This window comes from Canis lupus, chromosome X (genome assembly GCF_048164855.1).
Source record: "Canis lupus baileyi chromosome X, mCanLup2.hap1, whole genome shotgun sequence".
NCBI classification, from domain to species: Eukaryota; Metazoa; Chordata; class Mammalia; order Carnivora; family Canidae; genus Canis; species Canis lupus.
The window spans coordinates 48,769,484-48,795,389 of NC_132876.1; the positions used below are offsets into that span (position 1 = coordinate 48,769,484).

General features: G+C 41.0%; 1 protein-coding gene and 1 long non-coding RNA gene across 6 annotated transcripts; one reads left to right on the top strand and one right to left on the bottom strand.

The window, feature by feature from the left end:
- Positions 1-15,125: 15,125 nt before the first annotated feature.
- Positions 15,126-24,477, bottom strand: LOC140628748 (uncharacterized). Of its 5 annotated transcripts, none has more exons than XR_012026737.1 (6): positions 21,912-24,477; positions 21,500-21,585; positions 19,808-19,897; positions 17,652-17,792; positions 15,916-16,375; positions 15,126-15,319 (listed from the first exon to the last, which is right to left on the bottom strand). It is a non-coding gene; the product is annotated as an uncharacterized lncRNA (long non-coding RNA). The 5 variants fall into 5 exon arrangements; XR_012026736.1 differs by having other exon boundaries at positions 21,504-21,585; positions 21,912-24,476; XR_012026739.1 differs by lacking the exon at positions 19,808-19,897 and having other exon boundaries at positions 15,932-16,375; positions 21,912-24,472.
- ARMCX2 (armadillo repeat containing X-linked 2) lies at positions 21,158-25,666 on the top strand. Its single transcript, XM_072818259.1, has 4 exons — positions 21,158-21,310; positions 22,498-22,561; positions 22,881-22,953; positions 23,314-25,666. The coding sequence occupies exon 4, from the start codon at positions 23,441-23,443 to the stop codon at positions 25,250-25,252; it is 1,812 nt and encodes a 603-aa protein (XP_072674360.1). The 5' UTR covers positions 21,158-21,310; positions 22,498-22,561; positions 22,881-22,953; positions 23,314-23,440; the 3' UTR covers positions 25,253-25,666.
- Positions 25,667-25,906: the final 240 nt, after the last annotated feature.

Sequence of the window (25,906 nt, forward strand, 5' to 3'; positions counted from 1 at the left end):
TGGAGGTTTCTCAAAAAAACTAAAAATAGAAGTACCATATGATCCAGTAATTCCACTTCTGAGTATTTACCTCCCAAAAATGAAAACACTAATTTGGAAATATACATGCACTCCTATGTTTATTTCAGCTTTATTTATAATAACTAAGATATGGAAGCAATCTAAGTGTCCATTGATAGATTAATGGATAAACAAGTTGTGATCCATCTATCTATAGATATAGATATAAAATTCAGATGTGAAATATTACTCAGCCATAAAAAAGGATGAAATTTTACCATTTGTGACAACCTGGGTGGACCTGGAGACTATTTTACTAAGCGAAATAAGCCAGACAGAGAAAGCCAAATCCCAGATGATATAATTTATATGTGGAAACAAACAAAAAACCACAAACAACAACAACAAAGAGAAAAACAGACTCATAAATATAGAGAACAGACTGATGGGTGCCAAAAGGAATGGAGCTAAGGAGATGGGTGAAATGGATGCAGTAAGAGGTACAAACTTCTGGTTATAAAACGAATAAGTCACATGGATGAAAAGTACAGTGTAGAGAATATGGTTAATAATACTGGAATATACTTATGGTGAGCATTTTGTAATGTAGATAATTGTTGGATCACTTTGTTGTACACCTGAAACTAAGTATTATATGTCAACTATACAACAACTAAAAATTTTAAAAAGGAAAGAAAAGAAAATATAGTATCGAAAGCCAAAGGTAAAAAAACAAAACTTTATTATTTACTTAAAGGAAATGGATATCTCAATACATTGTCCTGCCACACATATTTTTCTTTTTTTAACTTTAAAAAATGTTATTTTTAAATGCTTTATAGAGATATAATTAACATACCATACAAGTCACCCATTTATTTAAAGTGTACAATTCAATAGTTTTTAGAATATTCACATTCCTTTTTATTCTTCTCAATTTTTAAATCGATTTGCAAACTTCTAAAAACATTTATCAACTTCTATATGCCATCCTTCAGGAACTTTGGTTAATACTGAGTGAATTCTGCATATCAAATCTTTTTAAACAGCAGGAGCATGGTATAATATTTCATTGATTCATATCTCCTTTTATTTCCAAGAGAAAAATATGTGTAGCAGGAGAATGTATTAAGATATCAATACATTACTTTGTCTTTGGCTCACTGTGTTTTTCTTCTCTTTCAACTCCCATCCCCAATTCCAAAAGGAGAATCAGGTCCATTGTACTCTTTAACCCCTGGGCAAGTTAATGCTATAGGGCTGAAAACAGATGTCTGCCAACAACCTCCCTTCCTGGTTTTTGTTTTCTGAAAGTCTGTGTTCCTAAAGATGATTGTGCTGTGGTGGGGTGGGGTGGACAGACAAGCAGTCAGACAGTTTTCCAAGACTGGGGACAGGGCTCAAAGACGACAGATCTTTTGTTAGGTGGAAGCCCCAATCCCAAGTACTGTCCCAAAGTGATGGATAGGAGGGGCTCAGAAAAGAACATCTCCATGATACACAGTTAAGAGAGTCAGACCCCAAACACCAAAACCTCTGGCCTCAGCAAAGTTCTGAGATCAATCTTGGCACAGCAGCAGTAAAGCTCCCTGCTCTCTAGAAAGAATTCAGGGTTAAACAACGAACATAGCAGTGGCAACCATAGCACCACATTTTCCGGACAATCTTGGATTCTGATGAAGCCTTGAGGAGGGAGAAACCCACCCAACAACAACGACAAATAATCTACTGTGATTGGATTTTCTACCAGTCAAGTGGGATGGAAGCTTGAAGTCAGATTAATTTGATGTTTTTAAAAATAACAATGTGCCATTTCTTACACACGAAAGTTTATGAAGTAAGACTCATACCAGCTACACACGTATATACAAAAGAAACAATTCTGGAAGGTTAAACACCAAAATGTTAATAATGGCTATCTCCAGGTAATGAGCTCATGGATGTTAGTATGCTTTCCAGTTTCCTTATCTTTATTTTTTTTATTTTTCCATAATGAATAGATAATTAAATACTTTTCAAGTTATATATTCAAAATATGCAGAAAATCATGTTTAGCAAAATCATGCTTATACCTTTCTTTTTAATTATTTTTTTATTTATTCATGAGAGACACACACAGAGAGGCAGAGATATAGGCAGAGGGAGAAGCAGGCTCCATGCAGGAAGCCTGATGTGGGACTCGATCCCAGGACTCCAGGATCATGCCCTGAGCCAAAGGCAGACGCTCAACCACTGAGCCACCCAGGCATCCCTATTCCTTTCTTTAATTTAATCTCTACATGCATACTTATATTAGTCTTGTTTTCTGTATGGTTTAAGGCAGTTAACTGCAAATTATCCAAGATCATGAACCTAAAAGTGGCATAACCTCGAGTTTTACATAGAACTTCACAATCTAGAACCGATCTCAGTTCATGTTTCCCAGAAGCAGACCTGAGAGAAGAATTCATGTGCAAGTGATTTATGAGGGAAAATGTCCCATGGAAGCAAACTAGTAAGGGAGTAGTTGAGTCAGGACAGGGAAGGGAAAGAAGCCAAGCCGGAGTAAGAATTCGGACAAGTGGAAGGAAGCCTCAGTTGAATCTTGAAGGGAGCTCTAAAGTGTATATTGTGCTTCAATTTGCCATGCCTTCAGGCAAGATTGCTGAGCTTTGCTATCTCTAAGCCAGTTAGTCACTGCCTATGGGGCCACCTTGGGGAACATAAATGCCCAGGAATTCCAGCTTTCTGCACAAATAAAGCAACTTCAAGAGCCCAAGGGCAGAAAAGTCACAGGTGTCAGCCTTTAGAGGCAAAATGCACGAAAGTCAGGGGATAGATGCATAGAAACAGTGAAAGGGATAAAAGGAGATCTGGGTGTAATGATACCAATTTCTCCAACACTACCTCGGGGTTTTTGACCTGTTTTGTTGCTTTCTTTCTTTTTTTTTCAGAAGATTTTATTTATTTATTCATGAGAGACACAGAGACATAGGCAGAGGGAGAAGCAGGTTCCACGTGGGGGACTCGATGCAGGACTCGAATCCAGGACCCCGGGATCACGACTGAGCCAAAGGCAGACGCTCAACTACTGAACCACCCAGGTGCCCCTGTTTTGTTGTTTTCACCTGAAACCTTTTCTCACCCAGATATCTGTGTGGCTCAACCCCTCTCTTCCAAATTTTTGCCTAAATGTCACCTTCTCAATGAGGTCTATTTACTTCATTCTTTTAAATTTGCAGTCTCTCTCCTGACCTTCCAATCGCTTTTAACACGTTCCATTTGTATTCCATAGTTCCTATCATCTTCTAACAAACGTATTCTATAGTGTGCTTACTTATGATATTTACTGTTTAATGTCTGCATTCCCCCGATGCAATATAAGCCTCATGAGGGCACAGATTTTTGTCTGTTTTGTTCCCTGTACTTCCTCAGTACCTATAGCAGTGCCTGAAACATAATAGTCACTCATTAATAAATGTTGAATAAATTACTTAATGATTTAGGAATTTATCCTAAAGATAAAATTAACAATTTAGAAGAAGCAAAGTACTCAAAAAATACTCAAAATCTGTCACTGGATGAATGTGGTTTTGTTGACATCTATCAACATATAAATCAATATATCTATTATTAACTCCCTATTCTCAATCTCAGAATAATTATTTCATGCAGAATAGGTAATGAGGAAAAAAATAAGCCCATAAAGTAAAGTGATGTTCAAGTCCTCTAAGTCCTTACTAATTTATTTTTTTGTGTTGTACTATCAATTACTAAGAGATATATTAAAATCTTTCACTATTATTATAGATTTTTCTATTTTTCATGTACTTCTGTCATGTTTGGCTTATATTTTTTATGGCTATGTTATTAGGTGCAAACAAATTTAAAATTGTTATGGAGTCCTGGTGATTTGAACTGTTATTCATTTAAATGTCTCTTTTTAATCCCTGGTAATTAATTATTTGTTTGTTGCCTTCGTTTTGTTTTGCTTTTTTCTGCAAAGTCTACTTTTCTGATAGTAATATGAATTTTTTTGATTACTAGGTGTTAGAAATTTGGTTTGCAAATTACATGAAAGCACCACAACAGTCTGCAACATCCTAACAGCCTCTTATTTGGTTAGTGCCAAAGAAACTTTACTTGTAGTGGGGAACACCACCTTTATACTTTTAGCATTAACAGCTTTAACAGGGGCTGTCTCCTTTTGCTTATTAGAGTAACCATCATAAGCAGATTATTGGACTTTTTTTTCTGTTTCACAAATCCCACTAGCTCATGAAATTTTAGCTCAAGTTCAGTAGCTTGGTAAATGCCCTCAGAATAAAAACAGTCTTGGCATTTTGCTTAAAAATTGAGTTATTGCTTTCACTTAGATTTTGGCCTGGTTATCTTAAGATCTTATCAACTCTTTGATGCCTTTAAGTTTTAAAATATTTTATCCAATATTTTTTCATTGCTTTTGATGAGATTTAGTGGTCTGAAAAGTTGGGAACAGGACTTCATCATTCATCATTTTTTTGACACAAACTTGAATTTATAGAATAGTGGAGAAACCACGAGAGAAATGCAACAGTGAAATTTCAGAAAGAAACAGCAGGAACTTGTCTGAGTAGCAGAGTTTTCTCATCAGTTACAATATCTCCCCAAGAATAATAATAAAATCTGATGTGGAAATACATGCAAATATATGTTAAAAATTTTGCACTTGGTGTTGGAGGCTTTGAACAGCAAGGAGATGGTATATGGTGCTTTAGATATTAGAAAGATTAGTTTATTAGGGAAATGTAGTAAGATTGCTAGGCAATGTTCAATGCTCACATGTCAAAATTTAAAGGGGCAATAGTTGGCAGAGTTGATTTATTTTAGCTGGTCAGGAGCAGAAGAGTAGGAGGTGAAATGCTTTAAAGTTCAGATTTCTTCAGATATGGATGTAAAGAAGTGCAAGGAAATTAAGGGTGTAGGCAAGTGAGTGGTTATGAAATTAAAACATAGTTTGAGCTGGGATAGTAAGAATAGAAGGAAGATGATGAACAGTGAAACATGGTAGGGCCAATTGTTCAGAGATCCCAGTGGAATTGAAGAATTGTTGGAGTAAGGATACTAGAGCAAGTGATCTGGAAATATAGAAGTGAATGTTGGAGAATGGGATGCTTGAAATCAGTATTTTAGAGATGGTATCATTGTTGGTGGTGATAAGGTCCAAAGAATGGCGAATGGGAGTAGTTAGCTGATGGGTGGAGGATAAGATCCATGGAGATGAGAAGTGTTGATGAAGTGTTTACATGGAGTTGAATTCACCAAGAATAACAAGATTTGTAGGGAAGATAAAGGAAGATAATGAACCAGATGCTAAGGAGAGGTAACAACCAGCAGGTTTGTAGATGACTGCAACAAAGAAGATAATGAGTGGTTTCATCTAATAGCTTAGGCTTCAAAAGAACTGGAATGTGTAAAAGATGAGAAGAGACATAGTCTGGAAATGGCAAGGAAGAGCAAAGAAAGAAAATACCTCACCTTCAGGCTCATTGGTGCCATGGGAATAAGAGAAAAATTAATAGGAGGGAAAACTTGCTAAAATTCATTCATTATTTCATTTGTTTATCTAATAATGTGCTCAACAGCCACTATGTGATAAGTAGTTTGCCAGATCATGAAGTAGTGTGACAAAGACGCAGTGAAAATTTGCTAGTAACTTTGTCTAATAGAAGCTAGAATGGATTCTCCTTTCATGAACCAATAATTTGGTCTAGTCCACATACTACCATGCCTGATTGGGTTGTCCCTAGGCCTAAAATGTCGCTGCCTAAGGGTAAAAGAATAATAGATTTGGCATCTGTCCAGTCCTAAAGGATAGAAAGTTATCTTATTTAAATACAGTTGAGGGACGCCTGGGTGGCTCAGTGGTTGAGCGTCTGCCTTTGGCTCAGGGCGTGATCCTGGAGTCCCAGATCCAGTCCCACGTTGGGCTCCCTGCGAGGAGCCTGCTTCTCCCTCTGTCTCTGCCTCTCTGTGTCTCTCATGAATGAATAAATAAAATATTTTTTAAAAAATACAGTTGATGTTAAATTTAACTGTATAGTTACAGTAATCCAGATAGTGTGGTTTTGGTGTAAGTATGGATATATAAACAAATGGAAAAAAATGGAGAATCCAGAGATAGACTTACATTTACACAGTCAACTGAATTGAATTTCCACAAAAATTTTAAAGTAATTCCATGAGGAAAAGACAGTTTTTTTCAGCAAGTGGTGCTGAGACAATGGAATATCCATATGCAAAACGCAAAAACAAAACAAAACCCTTTACCTTCTCTTCACACCATATGAAAAAATTAACTGAAAGTGGACCAAGGACCTAAATGTAAAATATACACTCTAAAATTCTTGAAGAAAAAGTAGAAAATATTCTTTGTGACTTTGGGTTAGACAAAACATTCTTACACATGATACCAATCCACTAAAGAATTGATAAGTTGTATCTTATCAAAATTAAAAATTATTGCCCCGAAAGACACACTGTTAAAAGATGAAAAGATAAGACAAATGTTGGTAGAAAATATTGAAAAGCATATATCTAAAACAGCACTTGTATCCAGAATACGTAAAGAATTCTCAAAATTTTATAGTAAGAAAACAAACAGCCCAAAGGTAAAATGGACAAAATATATGAACCAAGTACCTAACCAAATAACATATATAAATGGTAAATAAAAAAATAAATGGCAAATAAACAAATGAAAGATGCTCAATGTCATTGTTATAATGAAAATGCAAGGTAAAGTTGCAAAAAAATCACACTAAGTCTCCCAAGGATGACTATACTTAAAGGGCTCCAATATGAAAGGTTGGAGAGGGTTTATAGCAACCTCAACGCTTACACATTTATGGTAAAAATGTAAAATGGTGCAGTGACTGTAGAAAAACAATTTGGCACTTCCCCAAAATGTTCAACATAGAATTACCATATGATCCAATAATTCTACTCCTACTTATATACCCAAGAGAAATGAAAATATATCTATACAAAAATGTGTATACAAATGTTCATAACAGCATTATTCACAACAACCAAAGGAGAAACAACTCAAATGTTCATCAATTGATGAGTGGATAAATAAATGTGGTATATGTGCAGTAAAATAGTATTTGGCAGTAAAAAGGAATGAAGTACTTCATTCAAAATGCATAAGTTCATAATATTTCACTGTTATGTACATTATAAAACAGAAAACTTAATCATTTGAAAGGGCAAGATAAAAAATAAAAAGCATCTTTTTTTAAAAAGATTTTATTGGGCAGCCCCGGTGGCACAGCGGTTTAGTGCCAGGTGCAGCCCGGGGCGTGATCCTGGGGACCGGGGATCGAGTCCCGCATCGGGCTCCCTGCGTGGAGCCTGCTTTTCTCTCTGCCTGTGTCTCTACCTCTCTCTCTCTCTCTCTCTCTCTCTCTCTCTCTCATGAAGAAATAGTCTTTTTAAAGTTTTTTTTTATTCAGAGAAAGAGAGAGAAGCAGAGACACAGGCAGAGGGAGAAGCAGGCTCCACACAGGGAGCCCGACGCGGGACTCAACCCTGGGACCCCAGGATCATGCCCCAGGCTGAGCCATGCAGGGATCCCCTAAAAAGCATATTATACATCTATTACGGCCTACACACCCGTCTTGGAAGACCAGTGTTCTAAATAAGAGAAATACATAGATTTATCCTTGCTTGCGAACAAGATACAGGCATTAGTCCATGTGGAACGGGCAACACAGAAATTAATGTCAAATCTGAAAAACAGGGAAAATAAAAATTGCAGATTTAAAGTAAGCAATCACTAAAGAAATAATACACTTTAATTAGATATAAGAGAGTCCTTATATTAATGAGAATATTGTTTTAGTAGCCTGTGAAACCAAATTATCTGTTTAGCACAATCTAAAAGAGATGAAGACAAATACCATATGATTCCACTCATATGTGGAATTGAAGAAACAAAACAGATGAACATAGGGGAAGGGAAGGAAAAATAAAATAAGATGAAAATTGAGAGGAAGACAAACCCTAAGAGATGCTGAACTCTAGAAAACAAACTGGGGATTGGTGGAGGAGTGGTGGTAGGGGAGGGTAATTGGGAGATGGGCATTAAAGAGGGCACTTGATGTAATGAACACTGGGGTGTTATATGCAATTTATGAATCACTGAATTCTACTCTTGAAACTAATAATACAGTATATGTTAACTGCATTGAATTCAAATAAAGAATTTCAAAAAATAAAATAGAGGATACAATCTAAGAAAAAGAATAAATTAACTGGATTTGATTGAAAAAGAATTTGTAAGAAGAATAATTTAACTGTTAGGCAGAGTAAGATAGCGTCAAACTTGCTTTATGAATGTTAAAAACTAAGAAAAAAATGAAAAAGTTTAATTTGTGCAAAATGTCACTCTCAACACAAAGAAAATCAGATTCATAAACAACACTATCTACTTAGAAAGGAGACACTCTTGTTTGAGTATCTATTGGAAAGCAAAAAGGAAGGAGATACAGACATAAAAATAATTTTTTTTTTATTTATTTGTGATAGTCACAGAGAGAGAGAGAGAGAATGAGGCAGAGACACAGGCAGAGGGAGAAGCAGGCTCCATGCACCGGGAGCCCGACGTGGGATTCGATCCCGGGTCTCCAGGATCACGCCCTGGGCCAAAGGCAGGCGCCAAACCGCTGCGCCACCCAGGGATCCCCAGACATAAAAATAAAACAGCCACTCAAATATGTGATGGCTGAAGATTTTAAAGGTAGATATTTCTGCAACAACAGCTATGGGATCTTGAAGAAAAGTCATATCAGTTTGAGAATGTGGCATCCAGGTTGACAACACTGATAAAATACATATATGACTTATTAGACCATAATATTTCCTTGGGTATCAATAATGACCAGTAATGAGAAAGCAAATTGGGTAATTAAGAAAAATACTTGAGCAGAGAAAATTAGCTAAAATCTGCCTTTGGCAGTAAATTATGAAATCATTATTTTACCCAGTTTGATGAGATAAATCATTCAACTATAGACAACTATTTTTTAAAGAACTGAAAGCAAGGGTATTATTTTGGTAGAGAGAAGCTTCAGTGAGGTAAACATACAAACATACAAACATCAAAGGGCTTCTCATTCATTTGGGGAATATAAATAATAGTGAAAGGGAATATAAGGGAAGGGAGAAGAAATGTGTGGGAAATATCAGAAAGGGAGACAGAACGTAAAGACTGCTAACTCTGGGAAACGAACTAGGGGTGGTAGAAGGGGAGGAGGGCGGGGGGTGGGAGTGAATGGGTGACGGGCACTGGGGGTTATTCTGTATGTTAGTAAATTGAACACCAATAAAAAATAAATTAAAAAAAAAAACCTGAAAAAAAAGGGGGCTTGGAAACAAGGTAAAAACTAAACAAGTAAAAGCCAGCCACAATGGATGTGACAAAATAGACTATAGGACAGGAGGGACTTGCTTGCTCAAGTATGTCAGCAGAATATGCACACATCCAACATGCTAGTCAAGGTTGAGGGACCAGCCCTGGGGACCAGCCAGATAAAGGGGAAGAAAGAGTGCATTCCAGGAGAAGGGACAACATGTACCAAAGCTAGGAGGTGACACAGAGAATGATACATTCAGAGATCATTAATAAGCTCAGTATGTCCAAAACAGTGAAGGAGTAGGCAGGAAGGGCGCTGTGGAAGGCCTTGCCTGCCCATAAAGTTGTTTGGCCTTATTCCCAGTGTAGTGGCAAGCTAGGCATTGAGATACTTTAAGTCAGATGTGAAGGAACTCAAATTTGAGGGAGATCACTTTGGCTGCAGAGTGTGTTGGAACCACTCTCAGCCCCACCCTCTAGCGTGGGTAGACCAGTTTAGGAGCCTGTTGCCATCATCCAGGAGAGAGATGATTGGGCTAGGTTGGCAGAAGTGATAACCAGGAAATGTGGACTGATGAGAGACATTTCAGAGGTAAATGGATGGGATGTGGGGGTGCAGTGGAGAAGGAAGTCTGGCTTGGGCAGTGGAGTGGGTTGTTAGTGCCCTTCACTGAGAGTGAGACCCCTTGGAAGAGGAGAGGAGGAGAAAGGGGAAGAAGAGGAACAGTTGGAGGAGGAGGAGGAGCTCAAGTTGGGAAAAGCTGAATTTTAGGAGCCAGTGAGTTGTCCAAATGGAGCTCTTCACTGACCAGTTGATCACATGGATCTGGACTTCGTGTGCAAGATAAAAGATGTGGGTATCATCAGCCTACAGACCCTGAGGGTGAACCAGCTGGCTAGAAGAAGCCAGATTATGGAAATGGAGAAGGGAAATGGGAAGCAGGAGAAAACCAGAGGCTCAGACAGCAGAGGCCAAATGTATATCACATGGTGTGGAAAAAGAGAACTTTTGTGACATCCCACATCAATGTCATTTCTTTCCTTGCTACTTTGGTTTCCTATCTATGTGTGTCTGTGTGTCTGGAGGTGGGGTGGGCTGGGTTGGGAGTGTGTGATACTTTTATACTCCTTGTATTCTTGGGGCCTTTGAGGGCTCTTGGTGTTCCTCCTCTTTTGAGGAAGGCAATTTCCTTTTTTCCTCCCTCTTTCAGGCTGTTTGTGCAATTCTGTCTGCCAGAGCCTGCTGGTGGGGCCCTCCTAGACATACATGTTCATTAAGATGCAGCATAATCTAGTGGTGAAGAGCATGAGTTTTGGAGACAGTTGAAACCAATCCCATTAATTTCTAGTTGGATGCACATTAGCAAGGTTGCTTAACTATTTTGTGTCTCTATTTCTTCATCTCTAAACTAATACCTATCTCCAAAGAGATCTTGTCAAAACTGAAATAGATAACACGTAGAAAGCTTTCATCACATTCATTACTATTATTATCATCATTACCATCATCATCATTTCTATATTTATCATTTCTGATCCAGGACAATCTGGAGCATGCCATCCTAGGGTTTTTATACCATGCATCAGGAGGAAGAAAGAGCGCCTGAGAAGCATACAGTATTCATGATCTATAATAAAATTTGTACTTTCTAGATGAGGAGAAAATCACAGGTCTAGGTTGAACCTGATGGGGAAGTTCAGGATATTGATTCTCATAGCCCAGGGTAAGGGTTCTCTTTCCCAGGATATCATTAACCTACTACAACATATCACATGAAAACTTCTCACATTCCAGCAGACTGGTTTGGAGTCTCAGAATCTTTATTGATGAGATTTTGATTGCATGGTCAACCAGTAAATCAGTTCTATACTCACCCTTTAAAATAAAACTAAAATAGGTAAAACACATTTCTATGAATTTCAGATCCCTGGGGGCCCTGAGATCCAGATAACAGAAAAGCACTTCTTCACTTAGTAGTCAGAATTGTCATGGTTACCTAATGGTTCACTCAAATTCACAAGTACATTCTGCTCTCCTATAAAGCAGTATTTGCATTTCAAAGAAATCCACATTTTTTTCAAAATTCCCTTCTAAAAATATTTGCTTCAATGGGGAAAACGGAATTAAGGTCTAGAAAAATTGAGACTTGCAATAGCAAAGTTACATTTGCTACAAGAATTTCAATAATAAAGGTTTTATTAGACCTATAAGTATGTAGCTATAAAACAGACTTCAGTGAACAAATTCAGGGTTTGATTACATGAAGCATTTGCTCAGGAGTAATGGCTTTTCTTTTCCTTATCCACCAGAATCTTTATCATTAAGACAAAGCTTCTTACACATTCTTTATCAGTTTTTATCACTTTTATCATCCACTAGATTTTTTGGATTAAAAAAAAGTTTAAAGGCATCCCAACCAAGTTGGTGTATTCTTAAACTTAAAAGAAAAATACAAGTGATAATTGCTCCTGATTTCGATGGCCTTAATACCAACCACTCTTTACATAATGCCAAGTAGGTTTCTTAATCGATCACTAAATATTCAACTTGAATTATGAAAATATGGTTGTGAGACAAATGCTTGTACTAAATAAAAATAGGCCATTAGCTGGTACTTGGGAATCCTTGTTATGTACATTTTTATATACTCTCACGTAATATCCTATATCGTGCTGCAATATTTAATTCTCTCACAATATTAAAAGTTGCAAATGTTTATAAATGAAACTGGTTGAGGAGAAGAGAGTAAATTAAATTATAGTATAATTTCTCAAATTTTAATTAAGATTTATATTATTTCATTATTTAATTTAACTTTACTTTTTTGTATATTTCTTATTGGAGTTCGATTTGCCAACATATAGTATAATACCCAGTGCTCACCCCGTCAAGTGCCCCCCTCAGTGCCCATCACCCAGTCACTCCATCCCCCCACCCACCTCCCCTTCTACTACCCCTTGTTCTTTTCCCAGAGTTAGGAGTCTCTCATATTCTGTCACCCTGTCTGATTTTTCCCACTCATTTTCTCTCCTTTCCCCTATAATTCCTTTAACTATTTTTTATATTTCCCATATGAGTGAAACCGTATAATATTTGTCTTCCGATTGACTTACTTCACTCAGCATAATACCCTCCAGTTCCATCCACGTTGAAGCAAATGGTGGGTATTTGTCGTTTCTGATGGCTGAGTAATACTCCATTGTATACATATACCACATCTTTATCCATTCATCTTTCGATGGACACTGAGGCTCCTTCCACAGTTTGACTATTGTGAACATTGCTGCTATAAACATTGGGGTGCAGGTGTCTTAGTTTTTCACTGCATCTGTATCTTTGGGGTAAATCCCCAGTAGTGCAATTGCTGGAGAAAGGGGAACCCTCTTGCACTGTTGGTGGGAATGTGAACTGGTACAGCCACTCTGAAAAAATGTGTGGAGGTTCCTCAAAGAGTTAAAAATAGAGCTACCCTAAGAACCAGCAATAACTTGATATATTTTTTAATGAGAAAGGATTTATCTAATGACACATTACTACCTATAGGGTCTTGGTTAATTTACTTACCCTCTCTGGCATCTGTTAAGTTGAGCAAGATAACTTGCAGTTTAAAGACACAGGAATTTCTCCCCAGGCCAAAAAAAATTTTTTCTGTTCCGGGAAAGTGTTAATGATAATAAAGATATGAGGAGTTCCTGAAAAGGAGATATCAGTGCCTTACTCCAACAATGTCTGAAAGATGCAGCAAGGCTCAGAAGAGCCATTGTCAAAGCTGCTCCAGCTTTGAAAAAAAACTTCTGTTCCTTTAGCACAGAGCACAAGCACCAGAGCCATCAAGCCTGAAATGAGTTTGCAATCTAAAACAATGTGTGTCTCAGCAGACTATGTGACTGTGCCTGCCTTTCTGACACTCTGGCTCCCAGATTTTGACAACACTCAAGGAGTAAGGGAATCACAAACATAAATGATGCTGATTTTTCTTCCATTTTAGCAAGATAGGGACCCAAAGCTTAAATTCCTCCAAGGTAACGTCTATCCCCATGTGGGCCAAGGCTCCACATGGATATTACATTAATGGGAAGCCCATTTGTCAGAGTAGCAAGGTCCCCTTAACTTGACAACTTCCCATCTCTGCTTGGGTAACCTCTGATTGTCTAGGTGAACAACACTTGACCTTCGCTTAGCAACTTCTTCATTACTTTCAAGAAATTTGGAAGTGAGTTGTAAGGCAGTAAATTTAACATGTGCCAAAACCTGTTTTAAGTGGGATAAATCTGCACATCATACGTCTAAACATCCCTCAAACTTTGTATTAGCCTCCAATCTCTACAGGCAGAATACATTTTCATGAGATGCTAAACTGTATGCTATACAGTCCTCCTCCAAAATTTGTACATTGAAGAAGGAGATTTGATTCTTAGGTTAGAAAGAGAAAACTAGCCTCTAAGGGAGACTGCAAGCCAGTGCTGAAGCGAAAGCCTTCTGGTGGGAGAAGCACATGGATAGGAAGCACATTTGCATTCCAAGAATGCTGATTGGCTAGAGTAGAGGTAGTAAATAGTATTGATAATCTATCTAGATTCCACTTACTTGGCTAGTACATCCATTCCTTAGCTCTTCTGAAGGTTGGCTGCTAAGGATTCATAGCTGTATCCTTGTCAGAGGATACCCAGGAGCTAAAACCCCTCTCCCTTCATACCACCTCACTCATCCACAGTGACTTGCAGTCAGTGGATATAAAAGCCTGGCTCCTTTGTCTCAAGGTGGATTAATTCTGTGGTGCTCTTTATGTCCCAGAGCCGCCTGGGGCTCAGGCTGAGGCTACACTTCAGCTGAACCACAACTATGCCTAGTTTCTTCCCCTGTCCTATACCGCTCTCCTCACCTCCATGCAAGTTTCATCCAAGAACACTTCCTCAATAAACTACTTTCACAAGAGTCCCCATCTCAGGATCTGCTTCTAGGGAACCCCACTTGAAACACAGGGTATTAATATGTTTCATCTCTATGCTTGTCTTTGTTCTCCACTTTCCCTTTCTCAGTCAAGTCAACTCTACCTCCTGGCCTCAGAGTAAGTTTGTGGCAGGACTTTCCAGATTTTGTTTCCCCAAAATCCAAAGTCCACTGTGACTAACAGAGTTCCGAAAGTGAGGGATTTCCCTCACACTAGAGAGAAATCACCTCTCCCACTGGAGGAGGAAAGAAAGAGGTCTTTGAGTCCTTTGAGCAAATGGGACTTCTATCCTGTTTCATGGCAGTCCAGAGAAAAGAGTAGGAACTCAAGGTTGATGACCTGGATTCTATCTGGGGCTCCCAGCCTCACAAAATTCCTGTGTCCTCTATGCAAAGCATGGCACAGAAGCTGCCTAGCTGGCCCATGTAGAAACTTGGATAATGAGTACCATGACTATAATTAATGTGGAAACATATCCCCTTGTAGACAGAGTTTAGTCTACATATTTTTTAGAAAATGAAAACATCTAATTTTTTTTACACCTGAGTCTGAGAACTAAGTTTCATACCTGCTACATGAAAGGTCAGCAAAAGGGTGAAGACTATGATTATCATGTTTTGTTATCAAGAAAAAAATCCATTGCCAGAATGTTTGTGAAGGATTTTCATTAACTAATAAAACGCATCCCCTACAATGTGACCTGAAAAAAATAATTCCAGGATAACATAAACAGTATGATGCAATAATATTAAACACACTCATCTGCATTCTTACACAGAGAGAAAGACAAGGAATGGTAATTATTGATGGCTTATTTTATTTTCTTCCTTCCAGTTTTCTGTACTTTCTAAACTTTTTCTAGGCAGGATTAATGTCTTTTGAATCAGTTGGTTGCTTCTTGTTCTGCTCTCCATCCATCACAGGTCAGTTGGTAGATGTAGTATCAGGTGCCAGCCCCAATCACCAGTCCCTCTGCCATCAAGCCCAAATTCTAAAAAAAAAAAAAAAAGCCCAAATTCTGGAAACGGCTCATACTGCAGCGGCTTCAAAAATCTCAGGGGTTTCACCCAGGCTATTGAGAACGTTTTGGAGGCTGGAATCTAAAAAAGCAGTCAAGTGGGATCTAGGGGCCTGAGTGTTTGGGGAGGAGGAAAAACAGAAATGAGGCATTGAGCTTCTTTTGCATCCCCATCCCATCACTAAGGGGTAGACTGGCAGACATGGACAGACCAAAGCCAAAAGCAGCCATGAACAGGAGGCTAGGGATTTAAAGCTCCAGTGGATGCGCCAACACCCAAATGTTGGTCCAAACCCCGACCTTTCTCTGTTCCAGATCCAGGCTGTCAGACCTATCCTTCACCTCACGGTGCCCCCATCTCTCTGCTCCCTGATAACTACTTCCTCCCCTTTGTCTCTAAAGTCACCTAAGCCAAGCACTTCTGCTGCTGGTACTGCCCTGCCTTTTACTTGGCATGATAAAGAGGCTGGGTTCGGGTGTCTGCATAGGGAAACACAAAAGCGCCTCCAAATCAGCAATTGTGCTGCTACCCTCCACCCTCACTCCAGGAGTTTTCAATCAACACCCACCCTCACACCAACATACAGGAATCAGGAATGGTTTCCTCTTCGTCCTCCTCCTCCATCCTTGCCCACAATCACGCCACCTCCAAGGAAACAGGGAAGTGGTTACCTGAGCAGAACCGCTGTCTGGACCAAGACTTCAGTACATAGGCTCCTGGTCACGTGAGGCTACGTCACTGGTGAGTTCAGGTCCCAAATGTCCCCTCCTATTATTAGCAAAGTGGAATGCGACTCGCCTCTTCCACCACCACCACCACCGTGCTGCCTGACCACTGTCCCTTTTTTTTAGTCTTTACACACCCAACAAGTGTGTTGTCTTTCTGATGACTGGAAGGGGCAGCATCTTCTCCTGGGCTGCTGGCCAATTCTATTGCTTCTCTGGAGGAATGGTCCCATCCTTTTCTCTGCTCCCTCCACCTTGTTTCTTTTGAATCCCTTAAGTTCACATTGGTCTTCCTGAAAATACCTAGAAATGGGGGTGGGGGAAGCAGTGCAGGAAAAGAAGCAGAGAGAAAAAATGAAAATTTTGTTATTTTTTTTATTAGCACTATTCTGTTCCTCTTTTGAAACACTAAGTATGCATCCTTTTTATTGTCAGAAAATATGATAGAACTATTTTCACTTAAGAAAAGAAGATTCACTAAAAAAAGACATGTATCGTAAACAATCATATTTACTACATAATGAGTTTTGCACATGCCACTCAAATCAATCTTAATTGATCTTAATTTTCTACGTCTTGTCACATGACAAGATCCTGATTAGGCAAATCAGCTATCTGAGGGTTTACAAATCTACTAATGTGGTATAATCAAGTAAGCTTTATTTGTGGAATGCAAGAGACTTGTTCAATGTTGGAAAGCCATTCATTCTTTTATTCAACACATTTATTGAGCACCTACTATATGCCATGCATTGTTCTTGATGCTGTGGTTACAGCAGTAAATAAAACAGACCTCAATCTCTAATCTCATGGTCCTACATTATAGTCAGAGAAACAAACAACAAGCAAGATTAATAAACAAAATATATAGTATATTGTTAGTGATACCTACTAAAAAGAAAAAAAATTAAAGGCAAGAAAGGAAGATATGAAAAGCTGAGATGGGTTGAACATTTGGATAGTGTGACCTGAGAAGGAATCACTAGGAAGGTAACCTTCGAGTAATGACATGAATTTAATGAGGAATCTAAGTATGTTGATATTCTGGATAGGAATATTCCAGGCAGGAGAACAAGGAAATGAAAAGGCTCTGTGAAGACAAAAAGCCCAGTATATTCCAAGAACATCAAGAAAGCTAGGATGGCTGAGCTACAGAGAGAATAATAGAAGATGAAGCAGAAAGGTAATAAGGTTGAAGAGGGTAGGGCCTTGTAAGTCCTAGTAAGGACATTTGCATTTACTCTAACCATCAGGGGATGTGGGGTGGGGCAGAGTTTGAACTTGAGAGATGTGTGGAGAATAGTCTATAGGGAGACTAGAGTGGCAGGGAGACCAATCTATCTAAATCACTGATTGCAACAGCAAACCAAAGGAGAAAAGAAACCTTTCCATCAAAGCATTTGATAAACTTACCCATTCCTAAATATTTAAAAATTATTAGTAAAATAGGAATAGACAGAAACTTAGTTTATGCAGTAAAGAATTGTACATAATTTTAAAAATCATTCTTGGTTATATTAAATCAGATATGAAAAATCCTCCTTATCCTGATAAAGAATATATCAGAGGATCTTCTGACCTGGCAGATTCCTCACTCCTTGTGGGCTACCAGGACCACAGAACATATGACTTGACTTCATCCAGACATTATTTCTTTGTATTGTTTTTTGTTTTGTTTTGTTTTGTTTTTGCAGTACTGGTAAACGTAAGTGAAAAAAACCTTCAAAAAGGAGAGAATGACGTTAGTAAATGCAACTCCTTATTAACAATGTATCCTATTTCCAATCTTTCCAGTTACATCCTTCTCTCCCTAACCAGTATCACTTTCAGGTTTTTGCCTTTGAGAACCTTCTTGGGGGCATTTCAGGCAGTAAGGCCGTAAGTAATCTGTCTTTCCTAATCTATCTTTTTCTGCATTTTACAATGAGCAAGTTTTTCCATAATTAGAAACTATCTGAAAATTGGAAATCAATGATTCCATTATTTAATGCATGGAGAAAAAAACATGGATATGAAGACATCAGAATATTTTATGGGAAATATTAATTTGTGCCTTTATTTTTTGTATTTTTCAAATGTTCTATGAGGCTTTAGTAGTTTAATTCTATGGCAAAAATATCAACCTAAATACTTGGTAAGAGCTCTCCTCAGTCATTAAAATATTTCTTCATACATATTAAAAAAAAGAAAAAGAAAAAAGGAGAGAATATATCAGAAACAGCAAAAGTTACAGTAAATGATGAAACAAAAGAGGCATCCCTATTTTCTTCAAAAATAGGATCAGGAAGCTCTCAGTCACCACCATTTCTCAACATAGAAATGGGGGTTCTGATCAATGTAACACATGCAGAAAAGAAAAGAAAAAAGGTATAAATATCAGAAAGGAAGAAATGAAAAAAATCATCATTTGTAGATGATTATATATAAATACCTGGAAAAACCAAAAGTATCAACTGAAAACTATTGGAATTAATAAGCCAGATCACAAAAATTGGCAGATACAAAATAAATATATAATAGTAGAATATTTTCCTTAAGCAGGAAATTCCCTATCAGAAATTATAATTGCAGAAAGAATAGCATTTCAGCAACAAAGATTACTAAATACCTAGGAAAAACCTAACATGTCATAGGAATTATTTAGCTGAAGAAACTTATGAAATGAAATTTGATTAACAAACATAAAAATAAAAAAAACATAAAAATAGACTTGAACAAAATGGAGATATACCAGTACTTCTGGAGGGGAAGTCTCAATTTTAAGATGTTAATGTTTTTCAAATTAATCTGCAGATTTGCTACAATTACAATAAAAATTCCAAATGTTTATTATGTGCTTACTGTTGCTAAATCTGGAATTTGATTAATAACCACAAATGCACCTACTAATATGTGCATATAAAGGACAATGGAAATTGTTAGCAGTGGCTGAGAGTGGAAGAGATATCACAGAGCTCTTTCCTTTTTTTTAAGATTGTATTTATTTATTTGAGAGAGCACGACAAAGATAGCAAAAGAGAGCACAAATGGGGAGGAGAGAGAGAAGCAGGCTCCCCACGGAGCAGGAAGCCCTATTTGAGACTTGATCCTAAGACCCTGGGATCATGGCTAGAGCCTAAGGCAGATGCTTAACTGACTGAGCCACCCAGGTGCCGCACACAGAGCTCTTTCTCTGTATACGTTACATATTTCTTTATTATTCTGAATATTTGTAACCATTAATATATGTTACCTTTTTCACCAGAAAAGAAAAAAACCAGAAGCTTCCTAATCTGGATGATTATATATAACACTCTCTAAGCCATTGTATCAGTTCTTAATATCTAGGGGAGCAGTTACAGACCCTTTGAGAAACTGATGAGGTCAATGGCCTCTATTCCCTCGCCAAAAAAAAATGCACTTAGTCACACACCCACTCACAAACAAAACCTTGTGTACAATTTCAGGTACAGCACAGAGGCAGCTCCTTGAGAAAGCCTACTGGAGGTTAATCAGTATGGTCAGGGGGAAGACCCCCTGGGGCCTGGGCACACATCTGGCCAGGGGGCAGCAAAGTGGGTGTGGGCTGCAGGCAGTGACCCTACAGCAAGGTTAGGTTCTCCCTGGGTGCCCTGTGGCAAGGAGGCCAGAGGTAAGAGGCCCAGCTGGCTGCACCTCTCAAGCCAGGTGGTAGCAGCAGACGGTGTTAGGAGCAATGTTAATAAGGCACCAAGATCGAGGGCAGAACAGGCAGACCTGAGTGCTTCCTCCAGCCAGCAATCACTTCTTCTTCGTGGAAACCCACAGCTGCAGGGATATGTGGGAACAGCAGTCCCTTCTACATCCCTGAGGGAATTTGGGAGGGGGGAGGGGGAAAGGGAAGAAGCCAAAGACAGTTACTCAAGTTGGTCCCCTGAGTAAGGGTGGCATTTACCTTCTTGGTCACCTGTCCATGTGTACTTTTAGAGTGAGCAACAGAATCAAGAAGCTGAATGCAGGGAATAAGAGGCTCTGGAATATGGAAGGAGGTAGAGGGGTCAGCATCTCCCCCACCCTTGACAAAACAGGGGGGATTTGGCCATCTCTGCATCCCTTTTTGTCCTTTCCTTGGCCTAACAGCTCTTCCGTTTGCCCAGAGCTGAATCATGAAACTGGAACCTAATCCAGGGACAGGTGTTCAAAACTGTCATGGTTACAGCCATTGAATTACAGGAGGTTCACACAGCAGTCAGCAATGGTTTAGGAACATTAAATAAATGTGTTTCTCTAACAGAACAAGGCAGGATCATTTATTTATCCAACTTAAAAGCTGTCCCATAAGGAGAAAAAGTAGAATATTTGTCCAAAATAAATAAGATTGGACAACTGAACATCTCTCCATGGATCAATTGACAGATCACATGAAAACATGCTTATCTTGTTGAGGAAAGTTCCCTTTTTAGATGTTCAAATACCTTAGCATGTTCTGAAAACTATTTCCTATGTGGCCAACAGAATTCATTTTCTGCGTGGTAAAAATTAACCAAAATTAATGGTGCCTTCTTCTATTAGTGGGAAATCTTTAGAAATCATGGAGCTCTTTTTATTGCTGCTTCCCACACTGTGGTATTTTCTTACTGTGATAATAAAGGATAGTAATCGCTTTAAAAAAAAAAAACAAATCGGAGAAGTGTCACAGAAATACAGACCCCATTCCCACTCCTTGTCTCCTTTCTGACACATTACCTCTTACCTATTCTGGAGCAGAGGCCAACGGCAAGGGAAAGGGTGGGAACTAGTGGATGAGGGATTGAAGGTGGTGGGAGGGGAGAGAGTCCAGTTGCCCAGGAAAGAAAGAAACAATTCCCCAACACACACACACACAAGTAAAAGTTGCCAATAGCCGTCCAAAATGCATCCCATCTCCCGTGTGTAGAAAAAGGCAAATTGTAACACTGGGAGAAGGGGCTACTTTTGGCCTCTGGGACGACAAAGACACCCCGCCGCCGCCAAAAAAATGAGTGACAGGACCTGATGTGGTGAGGTGGGAGTGGGGCTGAAGGAGGGGGCTTGTGCTCTTGGTGGGAGTGGAAATTGGGGACTCGAGCTTACTGGTGATATAGCCCTCACGTGACCGGGGGCTGACGTGGGCAAAGGTACTTAAAGCCCTGACTGCCGTCCTCCGTCCTCCTCTGGGTACCAACTCTCTTGCGCTGCGCACTGCCGTGCGTTTAACCCAGGCGAGGAGGAGGAGGACAAAATTCTCCCAGATCCGGGCAGGTGGGTGTGAGGGTGGGCAGAGCCTGGCACTCCTGAAACGGGTAGCTCAGAGATGCGGGAGTCTGAGGCCGCGGGTGCCTTCACCTCGCCCACTCCTGGCTGGCTTTCCAGATCCCCGCGCGGAGTCGCAGCTCATTTTGGTGGGCGGCGGGGAGAGGGGGTAGGGGGAACCTAAAGACTCGGGTATACTTGCGGAGAATCCGCTGACTTCTTCTCCCAGTCAGTGTTTGTTGGTTTTGGTTTTAACACTCAGGCCCCGCACCCCACATCGCGTCCTGTTCAGAGAGGAGAAGGGAAGAGAAATAAACGTGGCAGCGCACAGAAGGCCAGCTGGGTGGTTGGGCAAGGGTTACCGGAGGGGGACGCAATTTGGAGACGAGCCGGCCCGTTCACTCGCACCCTCACTTTGCAGATACCTCCCCTGACTACCCCCTTCCCACCTTCCCACCCCCCGCCCCGGCCGGCCCGCTGCCCTTTGGGGATGCCGCAAAATGGGTGTGCCAGCCTCTGTAGGGGAGATGGCGGGTTTGGCGCTGTCTGGGCTTCACAGGAGGGGGGGATCCTGAGAGAAATCGGGTATTAAGCCGTCGTGCTAACTCACAGGCTGCTTTCCAGACACCTCCAACCCACATGGCTCTTCACTCTTGTTAATTCAGTCCTGGAAGGGGAGTTCTCGTACGCTGGAGGGAGACATGGCGGTTATCGGGGGATTTGGGTGGGGGGTGGGAGGCGGAGCCCAGAACGTAGAAACAGTGGAAAATCATGACCCTGAAACCGAAAGGTCAGATCTTGGGGGCCCTTGTTCTGCAGGCTTATGTTAAGTCTGGGGGCTGGGGATCGAAGGACAGGTGGTCTTGGGAGGAAGACACTAGACTGGCAGTCATCCCTCATTTGGCGTCCCATCCAGTTTTTGCTGCACTAGCGCCCCGCCCCCTCCCGCTCCGGTGCAGGAGAAGGGGTGTGGCTGTGTGTCCCAGAGAAATGGCGGACGGGCGGAGCAGGGCAAAAGGAAGGAGGGATTGAGTGCCTGAGGAGTCTGCCCCGGGGCAGGAGATTGGTGTGGGTTGGGAGGGGTAAGAAGAGTTCATGGAATTGAAAGATTGTCATTCTGCTGCGTGAATACTAGAAGACAGTTATAGGGACTTCTGTCCGAGTTCCCTCCATCCACCAGGCTCTCTGCCCTTCAGTCTGTTCTTAGGATGAAGCTTTCACTGAACTGAAGGAAGAGGAAACAACCCTGAATCCGTGGAGGTCAGTGTTGGGGGTGGGAGGTGTCTGGGAACCCCTGGTGTGTGTATGGCAGAAACCAGAGCAGAGTCTGGGACCAGAGGCTCCTCTTCCCCCATCTTCTCCCTCTTCACAAGACACTCTTGCCTTGGGCCTATCTTTTGGTGCAGAGAAAGGGGTGTGGCACTGGCCTTCTTAATTAATGGTTTGAGGAGGAAGGGTTACAGAGGGAAAGAGAATTCCTGAGAGGGGAAAACTTGGCCCATAAGGATTCAAATCAGGAAAGGAAATGGAATCCAACTACCAAAAATGCCAAAACACTGTTTCTCGGATCTCTCTGCAGGTCTGTCTGAATTTGGGGCCCTGCACAAGTACAGGCCTGATAGAAAAAAGTAAACTGCTCCTGCTCCCAGCAGGTTGGTATGGGCATGATCACCATCTGGGAACCCTTGGGGGTGAGTGTGGGGGATCAGAGCAGCATCTGGGGTCTCTACTGTTTTTCCTGCTCTCCAACAGCTTTCCTAATGTCCTTATGCCTCTCATCTCCCATTTAGGTGCTGGGAAATTGTGTGTTGGCATTGGGTAGGGCCAGCTAGGGATGAAGGTGTAGAAAACCTTAGACAACCTGGGTCCTGTATCAGCACACACAGGCCTTGCCATCTGTGTCTGGGTAGTAGCTCACTCACCGAGCCTTGTTTCTGACCTCTCCTCCATAGGCCTGGTTAAGCACAAAGTGAGCCAGAGCCTTAAGCTTCATTTCTGCCCCTTTGTCCCAGGTCCTGCTCGGCTTGCAGTCTGGGCAAAACCTGTGAGCCTGAGTAGAAGTGCCTTGCCCAGACGTGCAAACCGCGTTTAGGCAAGCCAGCTCCACACTGTGGATCAGAGAATTACTCCAGCTGCACCATGAGCCGAGTTCGAGATGCTGGCTGCGTAGCTGCCGGGATAGTGATCGGAGCGAGTGCCTGGTACTGTGTCTACAAATATGCCAGGGGAAGAAACCAGACAAAGAAGAGACTGGCCAAGCCTAAGACCAGGGCTATGGCTGGAACCGGAGCCAGGGCTAGAGCCAGACTAAGGGCTGGATTCACAATTGACCTTGGGCCAGGATTCGGCCCTCCAACCCCAGTCCGCACTCAGGCGGAGAACAGGGCCCAGGAAGAAGCCTCTGCTCTGGACACAGATGGAGCTGAGGCAGTGGCCCCAGCTGCCACCGGTGCTGAGGTACAGAGTGGGGCAGGACATCAGGTCCAAGAGGCAGAAGGGGCAGGGGCTGGGCCTAAGGCTGAACCAGTAATGGGTGCCACAGGGACTTCCTCAATGGCATCACCTCTCGGGGAGGCAGAGGCTTCCGTGGCTGCAGAGGCCCCCACAGTGGCAAGGGCTCCCAAGTTGCCAGAAGCCCCTGGCACAGCAGAGGCTCCCGGGGTGCCAACAATGCCTCCAAGTGTGCCAGCGCCTACCGAGGCCACAGCACCTATGGAGGCTGCGGAGGCTCCTGTACCCACACCACCTACTGCTGTTCTAGTGCCTTCTGGGGCTGCAGAGGCTCCTGGGACTTCAGGATCCCCTAGATCAGTGGCACCCTCCAAGAAAGCGACCCCTGGGGCTCATACCGGCGCTATACCTAAGGCTGGGTCAGCGACTGGAGCTGTACCCAAAGGTGGAGCCAAAGGAACCAGGTCTCGGACTGGGGGCAAGGGCAAAGGCAAGAAAAACAAGGTTGAAGTGGATGAATTGGGGCTGGGCTTCCGCCCTGGGGATGGGGCTGCAGCAGCTGCTGCAGCATCCGCTAATGGGGGACAGGCTTTCCTGGCAGAGGTCCCCGATTCTGAGGAAGGGGAGTCCGGGTGGACTGACACAGAGTCAGAGTCAGACTCTGAGCCTGAAACGCAGCAGAGAGGAAGAGGGAGGAGACCTGTCCCCATGCAGAAGCGCCCCTTTCCTTATGAAATAGATGAGATTCTCGGTGTCCGAGACCTCAGGAAAGTCCTTGCGTTGCTTCAGAAATCGGATGATCCTTTCATCCAACAGGTAGCTTTGCTCACCCTGAGCAACAATGCCAACTATTCGTGCAACCAAGACACGATTCGAAAATTGGGAGGCCTCCCGATTATTGCAAACATGATCAACAAAACTGATCCCCACATTAAGGAAAAAGCCTTAATGGCCATGAATAACCTGAGTGAGAACTATGAAAATCAGGGCCGACTTCAGGTCTACATGAATAAAGTGATGGATGATATCATGGCCTCTAACTTGAACTCAGCAGTACAGGTAGTTGGACTGAAATTTTTAACAAACATGACTATTACCAATGACTACCAGCACCTGCTTGTCAACTCGATTGCAAACTTTTTCCGTTTGTTATCTCAGGGAGGTGGAAAAATTAAGGTTGAGATTTTGAAAATACTTTCGAATTTTGCTGAAAATCCAGATATGTTAAAAAAACTGCTCAGCACCCAAGTGCCATCATCATTTAGTTCCCTTTATAATTCTTATGTGGAATCAGAAATTCTTATTAATGCCCTTACTCTATTTGAGATCATCTATGACAATCTCAGAGCAGAGGTATTCAACTACAGAGAATTTAATAAAGGTTCTCTTTTTTATTTATGTACCACATCTGGAGTGTGCGTTAAGAAAATTCGAGCCTTAGCAGATCACCATGACCTCTTGGTGAAAGTGAAAGTTATAAAACTGGTGGACAAATTCTGATTGGCTATGTGCTCTCAAATGACTTGAAGAAATTTCTTGGTGTTCCAGTCTGGAAGCAATGAAAATTGAAAGTTGCTACTTTTCCACTTGTTCATATAGTAAAGGGATCCTTTCAGCCACCAGTTTGAATAATGTATCATCCAGAATGATGTTATCTGTGACAGTCTCCAGCTTTCAGCTGAACCATTTTATGAATACCAAATAAATAATCCTCTTAAACTGAAAACACATTTGTGACTTTAATCGTGCTGCTCAAATGGAAATATTTTTACTGGTTCCTCTATGTGAATTGACAGTGAATCTGTCCATCATATATAGCCTACACTTTTATCATTTGTTTTGACTTGAATTTATCCACCAAAGACTTCATTTGTATATCATCAATAAAGGTGTATGTTTTGACTGACAAAAAAAGTTCTCATATTTGAATTTTAAATCTAGCTGGAGAGATAAGGTACATAAACACAAATGGTTTACTAAAAGCACCTGGGCATATATTCATTGTCAAATATATGCTGTCTGGTTAAATGAAGAAGTTGCTAGAAAGCTTTAAGCTGGGCTCTGAAGGGACAGCATAAGAAAATACAGAAGAGCATTTCAGTTGGGGAAAATGTCTTGAACACAGGCAAGAAGTGGGAAATCTGCTCCTGTGAT

Excerpts from the sequence above, each read along its gene's own strand:
- ARMCX2 (XM_072818259.1), top strand. The coding sequence starts at position 23,441 with ATGAGCCGAGTTCGAGATGCTGGCTGCGTAGCTGCCGGGATAGTGATC.